The 16306-nt window shown below is 53.1% G+C and overlaps 2 protein-coding genes across 31 annotated transcripts in view; one reads left to right on the top strand and one right to left on the bottom strand.

Moving 5' to 3' along the window:
• Phldb1 (pleckstrin homology like domain family B member 1) overlaps window positions 1-1378 on the top strand; it is a 47247-nt gene extending 45869 nt beyond the window's left edge. For all 29 annotated transcript variants that reach the window (XM_058577185.1, XM_058577188.1, XM_058577183.1 and 26 more), the window contains one exon: window positions 6-1378. In XM_058577185.1, the coding sequence (XP_058433168.1) occupies window positions 6-146 (141 nt within the window). In that variant the 3' untranslated portion in view covers window positions 147-1378. The remainder of the gene's footprint in view (window positions 1-5) is intronic.
• LOC124088788 (trehalase) lies at window positions 1360-15236 on the bottom strand. 2 transcript variants are annotated; one of them, XM_058577208.1, is made up of 15 exons: window positions 15064-15236; window positions 6675-6775; window positions 6279-6423; window positions 6109-6196; window positions 5101-5201; window positions 4902-4994; window positions 4693-4809; window positions 4462-4584; window positions 4163-4212; window positions 3873-4067; window positions 3151-3365; window positions 2782-2893; window positions 2324-2436; window positions 2022-2075; window positions 1360-1790 (listed from the first exon to the last, which is right to left on the bottom strand). In XM_058577208.1, exons 1-15 carry the CDS (start codon window positions 15150-15152, stop codon window positions 1740-1742), a joined length of 1647 nt encoding a protein of 548 aa, XP_058433191.1. In that variant the 5' UTR covers window positions 15153-15236; the 3' UTR covers window positions 1360-1739. The 2 variants fall into 2 exon arrangements, with proteins under 2 accessions (XP_058433191.1, XP_046294513.1); XM_046438557.2 differs by having other exon boundaries at window positions 1360-1773.
• Window positions 15237-16306: the final 1070 nt, after the last annotated feature.

Below are 16306 nucleotides of genomic sequence, written 5' to 3'. Positions count from 1 at the left end.
GACAGAGCCCGAACCCAGCCCTCACCTTCTGCGTGAAGACCCATGACCGACTGTACTACATGGTGGCCCCGTCTGCGGAGGCCATGCGCATCTGGATGGATGTCATCGTCACAGGGGCTGAGGGCTACACTCAGTTTATGAACTGACTGCCGTGGCCTCCGGGACCCTCAGGCTGGCCCCAGGACCCACGCCAGCCTCTTGCTGCTCTGCTGGCCCCTGTGGGCAGCTGCACAGCGGGCGCCAGCCCTCACAGGAGCAGGATGTAATGGAGCGGCCAGGGCCTTTGTGCAAGAAGACTTTGTGGTACTCTGTAGGGATTCAGTCCTATGAGTTTCTGGGCTCAGAAGAGGAAGGTGGGAGGGGACTTGCTGCCTCCTGGGAGCCCAGAACTCGCAGTTCCTGTTCAGAATGCTGCCCGGTGCCCGGCCCACACCGTGGAGGAACTGCCACAGAGGCTCAATCTGACCTGCTCTCCCCAGTCTGTGTTCTCTTTGTAAAGGACTAATTATGGTACCAGATTCTGCCAAAGATCCTCTTGCCTCCGCCCTGCAGGGCCTTGGGGCCGAGCAGAGCCACCCCGTGGGGCACCAGCGCAGGCAGCGCACTGCTCCAGCGCCCTCTGCCTCACTGTCTCCCTCGTTTCTGTTTTTAATTTGCTTGAGGGACAGACACTTCAAGTGTCACCCTTGAGGTTCCAGCCCCATTCCCTGGTTGGAGAACCATCACCATGATCTCCATGGTGATTGCTTCATTGTCATGGTTACATACTAACTGCAGTGGCTCCATGGCTGAGCCCACTGCTCAGTGATGGGCCATCTGAGGGTACACGCCATCATCTCTCCAGCCCAGGCGCGGGGTAATCTCATGCAGGGGGAAAGGACTGAGCACCTCTCCGCCCCCTGCCTGTGTCTAGTCCCCAGACATGCAGCCTGCGGCACCCCACGCCAGCCCTCTCCCTTCACTCGTGCCTTGCCTAGAGCCGGAAGGGATGATGCAGGAGATCTGTGACCAGAGGGACAGCCAGCACCTGGGAGAGGAAGCCAAAGGGTGTCCTCTGGGTCCTACAGGGTTGAGTTCCGGACAGGAAGGGGGGTGGCTCAGAGTTCTCAGAGGGAAGGACTGGGCAGGAGGGAGCCACAGAGGGACTGGCCTGAGCTCCACTGCCCACGCTTCAGCCTCCTAAGGATGATGGAAAAGGGGAGTGGAGGACCAGCCTCCAGCTGTCTGGCCTCAGCCCTTTGCCGCCTTAACACTAAGCCCACCTCCCCTGCCCTCCTCCCCAGCCCCGGGTCCCTGTGGCCTGGGCCAGGCTGGGTGTTTTTCAGTATTGGTAAGCATTTACAAATAAGCAGAACAATAAAGCATTTGGACTATGTAAGTGTGTGGAAGAACGGACTGTGTGGGGCATGGGGCTGGGGTTCACAGGTGGCGGGGTGGTGTCTTCTCTACCCTGCAGGATTAACACCCCATCAAGGGTTCCAGAAGGGCCCTAGCCCCACCACCTGGCCTTCAGGCCACTGCCCTGCCCCCTGCACTGTGAACAGAGCAGGCTGGGAGATGGGGCAGAGGAGGAAGTGCAGCAGGCAGGGGCAGTGGTGAGGCCACCCTGCTAGTCCCTGGTCACCACGGCAGGAAGCTGAGCAGGAGGTGGAACAGAAGGGCAGCCACCAGGCAGGGGGGCACCTGAGGAGTCATCTGGGTCCCTGAGGTCAGCCGGTCACCATAGTGGTCCAGGAGCATCAGGGCCATTCCATTGGTCCAGCCAAACCCCTCCTGGAGACAGGCAAGGCCTGTGGGGCCAGATCTCAGAGGAGCCCAAGCCTCTGTTTTGAGGGTGTGGGATTCCCTACCCCAGGAGCTCTGTCCCGCCCATCCCCAGGGGTACCAAGGAGCACCAGTCAGGTCCTCCCTGTGGGCCCCCAGACAGGGCACACTGGGGCCCAGAGGGTCAAGTCGGTTCTTGTGGACAGTGGAGCCCAGGAGTTGTAAGGTGTTGGCCAGCTCAGCCCTGGCCTGCTCACCTGAACTTCATACTCCCCTCCTCCACCTGGCTGTCCACCATTGCTGATGTCATACTGGGGACAAGAGGGCAAGCTGTAGGTCAGGAGCTGTCCCCAAGCCACCACTCCAGCCCCAGGCAACCAGCCTTGGAGCCCTTGGGAGATGCTCTGGCCTGAAGCTCTGGCCCCTGCAGTGCCTGGCAGTGGCCACTGGGCGCCGCCACTGTCCTGGCTGCACAGTCCAGGGTCTGCCAAGCCTGACTCTTCCCCACCTCACCTGGGGGAGGAAGGTGAGGGACAAAGAACACCCCCTGCCAGCTCACCTTCTCATACATGGCTGACTTTTGGGAGTAGACATCAAAGTTGGTTCGGATCCAATTCTGGGCCAGCTGGAAAGCCACTTCCTGGGTCCGAGGCGAAGAGGACTTGGCCAAGCCTAGACCCCACCCCAAGCAGAACCTGAATCCCCAGAGCCCCCGTCCCTGGCACAACAGACTGGGCCTTACTGTCCCCACGGAGGGAATGAAGCCTGGCTGGGTCCTGAGACCTCTTGAGCGGGGCCAGAGTGGCCTCTTGAACCAGAGGCCACCCTGTACTCAACCCTGGGCCCAGGTTTGGAGGGAGAGGAGGGCTGGTTATACTGGACAGGGGGGGAGGATGTGTTAGCTGCGGGGCAGAGAGAACAGAGAAAGGACCAGGGGTCCCGCATCCTTAAGTCACCTCCCCAGTCCCGGAGCAGCTGGGGTCCACCTTGGCACAGATCCCCTTCCCACCTGCCTACCTCTGATGACCAGATCCTGCAGGGGGGCCCAGGCATTGGGGAAATCCCACTGCTGGCCTGTGTTCCGGAGAGAGGTTGGAATCCCATGCTGGTAGGTCAGGACCTGGCTGTCCTAGAAGGTTCCAGACATTGCTGGGACTGTGGGTGGAGCCTGGGCAGGGAGCCAGGATGCTGGGCCCTCAGGGAGCAGAGGGGCCCTTCCTCCCCTCCTCTTCTTGGCTCACTGCTGTCCCCTGGTGGCCTGAGTGGGACCCGCAGGCAGGACAGGCACAGACAGCAGTGGGTAGGTGGCTGGCCTGCCAGGTCCCTGCTCAGTGAGTAGAGGGCAGTCCTGTCTCCAGGGGCTCAGAGCGGCCAGCTGTCCCTCACCTCCAGGTATTTCAGAGCCTTGTCCACGGTGGCAGGGTCAGAGAAGCAGCCGGCCCAGAGCGGGGCGAGGTTGGAAGGGTAAAACTCCAGGTTCTTGCCCTTCTCTGTGTCGTAGTCGAACCAGGCGCCTTTCTGCTCATCCCACAGGAGGGCATTGAGGGCGGCCAAGCGCTGGGCCCGCAAGTTTCTGTACCTTTCAGCCTGGGAGTCGTTCCCTGGTGGTGGCATTGCATTTGGACTGAACAAGCAGAGACCTGCCCTTGTTGACTCTCCTTTAATCTGCATTATTGTGCTCCTCCCCAGGGGCTGAGCCATCCTGGTCAAGAGGCCATGCCTCTCCAGAGCCCACCACTTTTCAAGCCTCTGAGGCATAAAATCCCTGAGCAAATGGCCCTGGACTGCTCCTTGGGCCTGCCTGGGTCTCTCTGTGTGTGTCCCCCTGGTTCTGAGAGGGCCAGGTGTAGCTTTAGAAAAAGGGAATGGGAGAATTTGGATTTGTGGACTGGGGTGTCCCCCCACAGGTCCTTGAGGCCTCACAGTAGGAAGGGGAGGGGTAGTGTGATGATGAGGGGGGCCCAGTACATTTATGCTACTGCAGAGATGACTCACTGACCTTGCCAATGATGGGGTTTGAGCAGGCAGGCCTTCCCTACCGCCAGGCCCATTAGCCAAGGCAGAAAACCAAGCTGGTCAGTCCCCTCCTCCAGGGGGGCTGTGCTCACCCAGGCTGGAGTAGAAGTTGCTCATCAGCCCCTCTGCCTGGCACAGGAAGGCATTCAGATCAACAGGCACCAATTTGCTGGTTCGGATGCTGCTGAGTGAGTCGGGATTTGGGCCTCCAACCAGCCAGCGAGAAGAGAAGTCCCAGCCAGACTCAGCCCCAGCCTTGAGCTCGGCCCACAGAGCCTCTCGGTCCCCTGGGAGGACAGAGCAGAACAAGGCAGCAGCTGACCTAGGCCTGACACCCACTGTAGGAGCCCAGCTGCCCTCCCCCCAGCCTCGTGCTGCTCACCTTCGGGCAGGGTCTCTGCCAGCTCAGCGTCTTTGCTATAGGACTCGGGCCTAGCAAAAAGGAGAGGTACGGACTAGCACTAGGAGGTGCTCGGCCCCTCTGCTCAAGCAGGAGACTGAGCTATTTTCACTCAGCTGCCCTTGGGCCCCACAGCCCTAGGTGGCTCAGGGCTCTCAGCATCCCCATCTGAGAGGCCAGGCTAAATGGCAGCTCCTCCAATCCTGGGTCTGTGATGCTCAAACCAGAGTGAATGGAAAAGAAGACTGTGTGTGTGTGTGTGGCAGGGCGCAGCTCCCTACCTGGGTCCCCCAAAAGGGACATAATAGCGATTCAGGTTATAGCTCTTTTCCCCTGAGTACACAGAGATGGTCCTATTCACTGTCCAGAAGTTCAGTTCCAAGGCGAGGGTCTCGATGTTCTCCCTGCAGTGCAGGCAGCGGAGCCTCAGCCCAAGCACAGGGTGGCCCCCCTCCTGGGAGGTTTCCAGTAAGGGTAGTCCTGCAGGGCAGCACAAGGTGGGGGGGACCCACCGTAGGAAAGTGATGTCGTTGGTATGAGCCACGTAGCGATCCATCATGAGGGTCAGGAGCGGGGGTTGACTCCGTTGCAAATAGTACACGCGCCCGCCATTGGGGATGTGCCCATAGCTGCCAAAAAAGGGGGGGGCCTGGTGAAATGGCCAAGGCGGATCCAGCTGCAAGCCTGCTTTGCCCAGTCCCATCTGAAGGAGCCTGCTTACGTTTTCACCAGGTCCAGGAAGTTCTGCAGCATGCCTTTCACAGTCTCTGTCATCTCAGAGAGGAGCAGACCCTCCATTACCCAGTAGGAGTCCCTGGGAAAGGGGGCAGTCAGGTGTCAGCCCTCGTGCCCTGAACAGCCAGGCCAGTCGGGCACTATCCCTGCGTCCCCCACCACTGCCAACCCCTGAGGATTCTCACCAGTAGTAGAACTCAACGAAGCGCCCGCCAGGCACAATGAAGGGGTGTTTTGAGTAGATCAAAGAGAATCGTTCAGGTTGGCTGAGAACCTCTGGCTTTATCTGGAGTCAGGAGAGAGGGTACAGGGGAGCCTACCTGCCACACAAGGGTGGAGGCTATGGTGATGGGGGCAGAGGCCCTGGCGCCATGGCTGAGGAGCCAGGATCTGTCTCTGCTGCTGCATGGCCATGAGGAGCCTTTGGATCCTCATTCTTCCACAGCCTTCAGGGTCCTGGCTCAACCTATCGGTGTGTGGAAGCCTTGACCACTCAGCTTGGCACCTGGCAGGTGACCACCAGGCAGCAACCTGGGGGCCTAAGCAGGAGAGGGGGTGCTGGCCCTCATTTCCCTTCCACTCCCACCTCTCTGTGGCTATCACCAATCCAAGTCAGGCCCCATGGGCGAGCCTCCCACCCCCAGCTCTGGCAGGTGGGAACAAAATCTCAAATGCTTCCCCAGCTGTGGTGAATGCCTTTCCCCAGGAATCAGGCCGAGGGACAGAAAGGGCAGGAGCAGTGTGGGGCTTGCACAGGGCTCAGCAGCTCCTTTCTCTGCCCATTTGTCCAAGTTCTAGTGTGCATGGTATCAGTGGAAGCTCAGCCTGCCTCAGTCATTTTGAGGGACTAGCAGAACGGGGCACAGGTGGGTCCCTGTGAGGAAGAAGGTGGCCAAGCTGTCGAGGGTGATTCGAGCAGCTCTCAGTGCCAGCAAACAGGCCACTGGAGAGCGCTCAGGTGGTCCTGGGAGACCACTCAGGGGGATCCTCCAGGTGGACAAACTACGGACCTCTCTGAGCCTCAAATAATTGGGAGAAAGTTCCTTGGGACTGTGCTGAGGGAGGGCTCCCCACACACAGCAGCAGCAGTTACTGTCCCGAGGCAGAGGTCTGGTCCAGGAGCCCAACAACCATCCATCTCCCACTCCCAGAGCTGTGGGCCAGACCCTTGGGCATCCCCAGGACAGTGTTACCTGCTTCCCCAGCTTCTTCCAGATCTGGTTCAGCTGCTGTGCCCAGACACGAAGCTTGGCATCCGAGATCTTCTGCAGGAAGCGGGGACTGGAAGAGTGCCGGCCCCACAGGGTTCAGGGAGGCCGTCCTGACAGAAGGGTCCTTTCCCATCCCCTGTCCAGAGTCATACCTCTCTTTCCAGTCCCCGGGGGTCCAAGGCTGCAGCTCCTTCCCCACAGCCTGAAAGTGTTGCTGTATGAACTCCTGCAGCTGCTGCCTGGGGATGCTGTGGTTGTGGGCCTCAGCCAGCTCCCTGAACCTCTGCAGGACTTGGTCTGGAGAGCACCAGCAGAGGGAGGGCTCAGCAGGCTGCCTCTCCACCTGCTCTCTCCCTTGCCATTTTTTTTTTGTACCAGGAATCCACTGAGACAGGGTCTTGCTGAGTTCCTTAGGGCCTTGCTAAGTTGCTGAGGCTGACTTTGAACCTGTGATCCTCCTGCCTCAGCCTCCCAAGTCACTGGGATTACAGGCATGCACCACTGCGCCCTGCTCTCCCCTGCCTTCTTTGGGTAGGAGGTGGCCTCACCTGGAGCTGTGGAGAGCGACATGTCCACAAACTGCTTGTCGTCTGGAAAGAGCTTGGCCATCTGAACTTGGTGCAGGAGTTCCCCATGGCAGTAAATCTGGCTGCAGCGACATTCATGGGTGAAAAGGGTCAGAGAGAGGCTAGAGCCTGAACAGGCTGTTCAGGGAGTGTTCCCTGGGACTGGACAAGGACCGTGCATGTTGGTGTGTGTTTGTTGTGGTGGCAGTTTGTGGGAGGTAGTGACGGACACGGCTGGGCGAACAAGCAGGGTCTTTGTATAGTGAAGGAAGTGCGCAGTGGCCAGGCCCCGGCTGGTAGTTATTTGGACCCAGTGCAGGGCAGCTGGTGAAGAAAGAAGCCGAGTGCTTCAGTCAGTGATGAATCAGCCCTGGAGGGCTGGCATGGACCAACTCTCTGCACAACAGCCTCGTGTGGATCAACCAGGACCAGGAAGTGTTATAACAAAAGCCTGTGAGTTGCACCCGGTGGAAACTTGAGATTTCAGACCAGAAAATTTCCAGATGTGGTGTACAATGGGTGCCATGTAAAAGAGTGACTAGTTTGCTCTTGGATGCTCACTGAAACTGCTTCATGACTGCAGGATACTTATTCTGAAACCTGAAATGCCCGTAAGGTCTTGATGATGACAACGGGGTTTTCTGATCGAGAAGCGGAGCCCAGAAGAGCTCCTCATGCAATGGCAGTGGTGCTCAGGGATGAGCTTCGTGCCGCAGGAAGGAGGCCAGGAGGGGCCGCTGTACCGGAGCAGGCAGCTTCTCCTCCCCCATAGCCAACTTTGGCAGGCCCTGAGGGGTTGATGGATCCTATGGCCACCTGGGAGCTCTCTATTGACCAACAAAAAGCTGGTGGATTTTGGGGTTTGTTTAAGAGGCCACTCACTCTAACAGAGGATCTCTGAAGAAGGTAAGAACAAATCAGCCCAGTGTCTGAATTGCGTGCTGCTGTCCTGCAGTGAAGGCAAAGCTGGATGATGAAACCCCCTCTGTTTGGGTTTTTACTGACTCACAGGCAGTGGCCAATGGCCTGGTAGATGGGCAGTGAGAAACTGAACTATTAGAGATGTCCTCCCTACGGGGCAGAACCCAATGGGAGTCATTATAGAAATTTAAGAGGGGGTGCTAAAGTGACAGAGCACACCTGTGTATAGATGCAAATGCTCAGAATTCTATTAAATGCTATCTTGGAACAGAAGATCCTGCAGCTCTGTGGACTGCTGGGCGACTTTCCTTCAGATCAAGAAACACAATGTAAAGCCGGTGTGGTGGCGCACGTCTGGAATTCCAGCAGCTCAGGAAGCTGAGACAGGAGGATACCAGTTCAAGGCCAGCCTCAGCAACTTAGCTAGGCCCTAGGCAACTTTGAGACCCTGTCTCAAAAACTAAAAAAGGCTGGGGACATAGCTCAGTGGTAAAATGTCCCTAGGTTCGATACCCAGTATATTAAAAAAAAAAACCAAAAAACTGATGGGTAATGGAGAGGAGAAATGTAGCTGTAGGTGAATAAATAAATAAATGAGCTGTGCAGTGAAGGAAACCTAACATCACGTTGGCGCCTGAGAGGGACTTGGAACAAGAGAATAACACCGTCTCTTAGCATGGGCATACCAGATGCCTGCGGGCGGGAAGCCACGCATTTGCCAGGAGTCCTCCTGCTTTGGGAACCCGAGTGGCACTGCTCTGAAACATGCTGGTCATATGATAAGCTGATGAGCTGGACCAATTGCTGAGGACTGGATGTCACTTGAGGAATGTGCCAGTCTTTTGACTCTTAGGTTCAGGTTACATTTACTACAAGGAGAGCAGAGCATTTGGGAAAGAATTTCCGGAAACTTCTCCCTACTGGCCCTTTGAAGTGGGTGGTTTACCGTGTGGCAGACAAATCACTGTAACTGTAAACCTTGATAATCAAGTGCTTAGAAAGTTCCTGGTTACGGTGGACAAAATATAGCAGCGGCAGCAGCAGCACACTTGAGCCGCCACTGCATGCTATATGCACAGAGGCCGGCCACCTTTGTTTTTGGAGACAGATGATTACCCAACAGAATAGAGGAAGATGGGTTTCTAAGGGGATCAAAGCGAGGCAGCACCTGGCCGTCCAACTGCTCCCGAGGAACATCCCCATCCAGCATACTCAGTTTCACCTCAGTACCATGACCGACTGTGCCTCTCACTCTTCAGTGGGGAACCCAGCGCTCAGGCCCTCCACACTCAAAGGCAATGACAGGACGGATTGAACACCACTGGCCAGGAGACAGAGGGGGCTTTGGGGCGAGACAGGTTCCCCTACTGTGGAACAAGATGAATATGCTTTTAATGAGGAGCAGCACTCAGAGGAAAAATGATTTATTAACTAGATCAAGCAGGTTGTGTTCTCTCCCAGGAGGGGATCAAGCCGTAGGAGTCATCCTGGAATAATGACCAACGAGGACGCTCTAGTGAAGAGTCAGGCCAAGTGCTAATCATGCTGGATTATGACTGGACCCAGCGTGGGCAAGGGCCAGTGCATTGCCCCAGCAGGGCCTCTTCATTAGTGAACACAGACTTAAGACCAAAGCAACCACGGCAACACCCCCCATTCCAGCTGCTGAGGCTCCAAGGCCTTAGTTCTGGGGATCTTAGGGGCATTCATACTTGTGGGGGTTCTCTGGGGGCACCTGCAACGTGCACTGATGCACTATTTCTGTCCTTACTTACCCTGCAGGCCAGTTAGCAAGAAGAGGACTATTCTGAATACCACCATGTCCTCCCTGTAGGAGGGGGGTCCTGTACTATTGGTGCACACAGTGAAACCAGTCTCAGTGCAAGCCTGCGAACTAAGGCAGGGTAACTGGCCTTGTCCCCAACCAACCTGGAACCCTGAAAATTATCAAGTCATGCCACCTGCACTGATGTCTATTCATAATGTCTATTCTTCTACTGGGAAGGCTTTATAGAAAACATCTCTGTAATTTTTACAGGCACATCTATAAGGAAACAGAATTGTTCTGTGACCATGCTATGATATGGCATAATGCTGGCATTGTTGGTAAGAGTTAACTACCTTATATAAACAAATCATATGATAGTACTGAGAGTGACGACTGAACATATTAGGAGACTGAGTCAGAGCTTCCTGAGGATCTAATACCAATGGAAAGTGACCGGCCTGAAGAGGAATTTTTGTTTATTCCTTTTTTTGGTACTGAGCATTGAACACAGGTGTGCTTTTCCAGTGAGCCACATCCTGGCCCTTTTTAAATTTTTTTTTATTTTGAGGCAGAGTCTCACTAAATTGCTGAGGCTGGACTCGAACTTGCCATCCTCCTGCCTCTGGGATGACATGCATGTGCCACCACACCTGCTGCTAATTTCTATACTAAGCAGTTCTGATGCAGACCAAGTACTCCCCACCCCCACCATAATTAAGTGTCTCCAGAAACCCCCCACCATATTTGTAACATACAAGCTTCTCTTAGTCAACAAGATCTTTACAAAGAATGTCAGCAGGATTTCTGCAAAGAACTCAGTGTGATTTGAAGCTTCCTCTATCTTGTAAAGGCCAAGTTTCTCTCTCTTGTAAAAGCGAGGTCTGCCACCAAGCTTGTTGTTGTGCTAAAGATATTATCTGTTTTCCATGGTGAAAACTTGAAAAACCTCTGTCTAGCCTAAAACATGGGACAAGGAATAACTGTCATGTACCCACCCACTGTGTAATAACCACCTCGCTGAGTATTAATCTAAGAGAATTTCCAGACTTGAGGTCCAGAGAATTTTGGGTATTAGCCCCTCTGGACCACTGCAGTTTAAATAAAACTGCTTCCTGAAAATTCCTCAGGTGTCCAGCCTCATATGTCCTATATCAGTTCTGTACAGTTTTTTTTTTTTTTTTGCGGGGGCGGGTACTGGGGATTGAACTCAGGGACACTGAACCACTGAGCTACATCCCCAGCCCCCCACCATTTTTGTATTTTATTTAGAGACAGAGTGTCACTGAGTCACTGAGTTGCTTAGCACCTTGCTTGTCTCCCGAGCTGCTGGGATTACAGGTGTGCACACCACGCGTGGCTAGATCTGCACAAGTTTATCATAAGATGCAAATAGGTCACATTAGTAGTTTCTTTAAATCTATCCCTAGCCATCATTACTTTCTTCTCATATCAGGCACAGACTGACTGATATTATTGCTGTATCTATCACTTAATTCTATACTAAATACCCAGCAAATACAATGGTTTTGTCATAAGAGAGCAGAGGTCAGAGGAATGTTGGTATATGCAATTCAATTGTGATGCTGAGTGGACTGCACAGGTTTCAGGGCACAGCTTAATAAAACCATACTCACTTCAGATGCCAGCTGCATGTTTGGGGGTCCCCAGACTACTTGTACTTCAGACAACTCATTGCAAATCTGGGGGTTCCCATAATCCCTTACATTTGGTAATTTGCTAAAGTGGCTCATGGAACTCTGGGAGATGCTATTCTTCTTTTTTTAAAAATTTTTTAAATTGTTGATAGATCTTTATTTTTACTTATTTATATGTGGTGCTGAGAATTGAACCCAGTGCCTCACACATGCCAGGCAAGTGCATTACTGCTGAGCCACAGCCACAGCCCCAGCCCTGGGAGGTGCTATTCTTACAATTCTAGTTTTATACAAATCAGCACAGTATACAAACTATACTTAAAATTATAGTTTTGTTAGGAGACAGAGAGATGAGGATGATGGGAACACAGGGTAAGAGAATAATTCTATAAAATAGGCCAACTGTGTTGACCCCACAGGCTTTCTTTACCAAAAAGCAATTTACCTGCAGCCCTCCCTGGTCTAAGTGGACAGACTATGTGTCACATTCCTCAGCAAACTCCCTGTTATCTGCAAGGAAATGGAGGCAGGAAATAACATCGATAAGAAGAACCCAAGTTACTTTGAAGGGAGAGACATTTGTGACCTTTTCATAGAACAGATCCCAGAAGATAAGGATAATTCTTCCTAACCATAAAAACCTATAAAGATGATTAAGAATCCAATATAGGGCTGGGGATGTGGCTCAAGTGGTAGCATGCTCGCCTGGCATGCGTGTGGCCCGGGTTCGATCCTCAGCACCACATACAAACAAAGATGTTGTGTCCACCAAAAACTAAAAAATAAATATTAAAAAATTCTCTCTCTCTCTCTCTCTCTCTCTCTCTCTCTCTCTCTCTCCCTCTCTTAAAAAAAAAATCTAATATAACCAGTCACCATGGGCCAAGGTGACATAGAGTTGTCATGGTCATGGGGACTAGAAAGTCTGTCAATCTGTTGTCAGTCAAAAGTCAAGAGGTGGACCTGGGTGGAATTCTCCGGGATCCCCAATAAAACTGGAGTGCAGGAGAGGCACACTGTCCTCCTCTATGAAAGGATCCACTCTCTCCCCTGAAAGTGTCCCCTTTCCCTTTTCGTGTCCCTTCAATAAACTCATCACTCTGAGTGACATGTTTGAAATCTTTCTGACTCGATTACAAGAATTGGGGTTTGAGAGGGGCCTTTGGGCCCGCCTCAGTTCCTTGAAAAGCCCCAGCTCCACAACAGCGTTATCATAATAATGAAATGAAGAAACACAAGGGAGATGTAGAAGGGGGAGGCGGCCAGGCAGGATGGTGAATGAGGAAGTCAGAGCGCCTCCAGACCAAGGGAGCATGGAGAAGGTCCGCCAAGGAGGTCAACTTCCTGGTTGATGCAAGTGCTCACGGACACGGGCGAGAAATAGTCAGACACAATTAGATAGATGCTTGTGAGCTGGTGCTCCTTTAGTGTGTCCAACAGACAAAGTAAGACAGACACAAGGACACAGGGAACACCAACAGAGAGGAGAGCATGGGCAGGGGAGAAGAAAAGCAAAGGAGGGATTCCAGAGACATAAAAAGAACCATCCAGAACTTCTCTAGCCGACTCCCAGCTCCAGGCCCCTTTCTGAAGTCTGTTGCTGTGGCTTGGAACACATCTCTGTTCAACTGCTATCTCTGTCCCAGTCATTAATTCTTTGCTGATTGGAAACAATGAACCTAAGACCCCTGGACGGTAACAGTAACACACAAGGGGGTGTGGGAAGGTCCTGAGGGCAAGCTCCCACGTCTTTTCCTTGTAAAATCAGGACACATCGCCCTCCCGCCCAGTGACGGGTTGACTTCCTTTCCAATCCTGGGTATCCAGAGCTTGGGGTTTCATTGTGTAGGCAAGACTGATTGAATCATGGACCACAACTGGAATCCATCTCCGGCCCCTGCCCCCCACCCAGAAGGAGGAGTCTGGCTGGTACCAGGTGGCTTAGAACCGGCCTCCTAACCATGTGGTCAGGCTTTCCCCAGTGGCCTGACCCCTGGCTGAGTCAATTCCTTAGCAAAAGCTATTTAGCATAAGATGGCCATGAATACCAAAGACAATCCTATCATTTGGGAAATTCCAAGAGTTTAGAGGTCACCTCCCAAGAACTGAGGTCAAAGAACAAAACTGTTAATTATACAACAGTCCACCCCCTAGTCTTTGGCCACCAAAACAGTCATACTTTTTCTCAGCATTTATGTTTGGTGTAGCATTTTTTTTTTTAACAGATAAAGAAACAGCATCAAGATGCTGCAATTAAAATTTAGAGGAACTAGCAAGGAGGAAGAGATGGGTGGTTTTACAATACATATGACCATTAATATTAGCATTATAATCGTATCAACAATGCCAATGTTTTACAATATCACCATATGGCAGAACAATAAAAGTGCAAATATGTTGGCATAACACTAGAGCCCTATTGCCCTAAATGACAGGCTATCATCATATCACAGGACAAAATGTCCTCCAGGATAAGGCCACTCAGGTGTACAGGGTTCCATTAGATCTTATCAGGTGCCAAGGCAGGCACTTGGTGTAAGTGACTAAGAGGCGATGTCATCCTTTCCTTTGAGCCTCCTTCAGAACATTAATGGAACAGGGGAATTCCCTCTTTGCACTTATCATTGATCCATCTATTCATTCCCTTCCTCTCTCAGCAGCAATCCTTCCTTCTCTCCATGGATACCCAAACATTTCCTCCTTTGGAAAGGACTTTAGGTTCCGCCATTGTGCCTGTGCAGATTGCAGTTAGCAATTCTGGTCTAGCAAGTGCCTCTCCCTCAGTGCCTTCACATAGGCAGGGCTGCATCCCTACAGACCAGGTGGGCTAACTCAGCACTGCGGCTGCCTCTACGGCTGGCCCCATATTGTCAGAGGGAGTGAAGGCCTGGCCCACCCACGGGGCCCTTAGAAATTCTCACATGAAGGTTTAAAGGTTTAGTTACATTTTCTAAACTTAGGAATCATCGAAGCTTCTTGCAGTTGGTACTGAGACCATTGTATCACGCAGGATAGAGAAAGGTGATGTGGCGGGGCTGGGGGTGGGGGGCTGGGGTTGTGGCTCAGTGGTAGAGCGCTCCCCTAGCATGGGGGAGGCACTGGGTTGGATCCTTAGCATCACATAAAAATAAATAAATAAAATAAAGGTATTGTGTCCAACTACAACTAAAAATATATATTAAAAATAAAAAGAAAGGTGACGTGGGTACCAAGGAAAAAAGTATAGTTATGCTGTCATCTCCCCCCATGGGAAGAACTGGATCATCATACCAGCCCCCCACCTCTCTTAATTCCCCAGAAAAGCAGAGCCCTCTATCTAGCAGGGACCCTCCTGAGGCGCTCCCCCTTGTGGAGTATGGAAAGATGTGTAAGCAGCCTTCTACGCCTTCATCTTGCTCTGTGGCAGATAAGAAATGTTTCAACTGCAGCGTCCTCTGTCCTGGTCCTCTTGCAGTACTTTGAGCATTTCCGCCTGCACTGCCACACAAAGCCTTGTCCCTTCCTGTTAGGACACACCTGCAGCCTTCCAGGATCCCTGGCATCAGTCCAACTTGCCCCTGTGTTCAGGGCCTTCTCCCAGGGGATTCTGTACAATAGCCAGGGGCCTCAGTCTCTTTTGCTGACAGACAGAACAGCTCTTATTGGCATTTTAGGCCTTAGAGGGACGTAAAGAAATAGGTTTACGTTCCCCCCCCATCTCTGCATTGCTCAGTTGTTTATTTTGGTACCCGGGACTGGACCCAGAGGCACTTATCACTATTTGCTAGAATAATATAATCCTGAGAACAGCCCTGTGGTTCAAAGAGCAGCTTGGAGGACAGACTCTGGTCAGCAGGCTCCTGGACCGTGCACAGGCCATTCTCAGGCAGCTTCACCTTGTCCCAGGACTGGAGGCTTGGTGCCTGGCACAGAGCCTGCTACACAAGAAAACCTAATTCCCTCTTCCCTCTGAAGAGCTGAATCTCAGAGCTTGAGGCCTCACTCCAGCCTTCCATCCCAGCCCTCCTCCCTGCCCCCAGAAGCCTACCTCTCACAGGGTGGCGGTAGGGCCCCTTGGGACCTTAGTCCCAGCCCCAGCAAAAGCAGCAGGTGCAGCTCCCAGGTCTTCCAGGCCATGGTGGCTCTGACTGTGGCAGAGGGAGCAAGCCCTGGCACCTCCAGCTCCCTGTGCACAGCCTGGCTTCACTACCTATCCAGGTCAGTCAAAGTCCAGGCTTTGAGGTGTGGCCACCTGAGGGGATGTGGCCTACCTACCCCTACTGATCTCTGGCCACAGGGCTCACCCCTCTCTTTCCACTTTTTTTTTGCCTTTTCTGTTCACCAGTTTCAACTGGGGCCACCTGCTCCGGCCCGTCCCTCAAAGTCATGTGGTTAGGTTTAGGGGAATGGGCCCCTGATGGCCAGGGAGATAGTTAAGGCCACACATCCATGAGCTAGATACCAGTTCCTTGTGTGGCTCCAAAACTGCTAGCCTCAGAGGGTGACCCTTTCTTCATCACTGGAAACAGAATGGCTGAAGAGTCTATCCTCAGTGTTGCATAAAGCTCAGGGACCCTCATTATTATCTACAGGAGTAATGTGGGAACCCAGGACAGCCTAACCATTCTGGCAGGGATGGGTCAGATTGACCCAGTGGGTCTTGAAGATCACATAGGAGTTTGCCAAGGGAATGGGCAGGAGGCCATTTCCGTGTGCTGTTAAGGGAATAGTGAGAAGCTGGGCCAGCTCCACAGAACTTGGCCTTGCAGGGGAGGTTGTGAGACAAGCTGGCGGGTCGCGTTGGCACCAGTCTGTGAGAGGGCTTTGCCAAGCCAAGGAGGCAGCTGGCTGAACCGGCAGGCTTGCTTGGAAGAAGAGTGGTGGAGGATGGGCAGGCAAGTTAGGAGGCTGGAGCAAGGAGGCCGCGCAGCCATGATGCAAGCAGGCCAAGCCTCAGGCTTGAAGCAACGGGGTGGGATTTGGGGGGCCCACGGGGAGGTGCCTCCTGCAGGCTGTCACCTCTGAGTTAGTGGTTGGCGTGACCTCTCCTGCAGGACACAGGCTTGTGGTCGGAGGCTGTCAGCCTCAGCGCCTGAGCAGTGTGTGCCACGTTTCAAAGAACTTCGGCTAAATTTATCCGTTTTTGAGCAAAGAAGGGATTCATGAACCAGGCAGCGCTTGGAAACAGTAAGGTTCAGGGAGCTCCCCGGAGCAGCAGAGCAGTATTTACAGAGGGAAGAAGGAAGTGCCTGCAGGAATAACCCGGTTGGTTACCGCTTGGCCTTGGCTTC

This window comes from Marmota monax, unplaced genomic scaffold, assembly GCF_021218885.2.
Source record: "Marmota monax isolate L192 unplaced genomic scaffold, Marmota_monax_Labrador192_F-V1.1 WCK01_AAM20220418_F8-fsc00081, whole genome shotgun sequence".
Lineage (NCBI taxonomy): Eukaryota > Metazoa > Chordata > Mammalia > Rodentia > Sciuridae > Marmota > Marmota monax.
This window is presented reverse-complemented; position numbering and strand designations above follow the sequence as displayed.

Excerpts from the sequence above, each read along its gene's own strand:
- LOC124088788 (XM_046438557.2), bottom strand. The coding sequence starts at position 15,152 with ATGGCCTGGAAGACCTGGGAGCTGCACCTGCTGCTTTTGCTGGGGCTG. Across the intron at positions 5,202-6,108 it reads GGAAGAAGCTGGGGAAGCAG|ATAAAGCCAGAGGTTCTCAG; the intron begins GTAACACTGTCC and ends TCCTGACTCCAG. Across the intron at positions 2,437-2,781 it reads GCAGGATCTGGTCATCAGAG|GCTTGGCCAAGTCCTCTTCG; the intron begins GTAGGCAGGTGG and ends GGTGGGGTCTAG.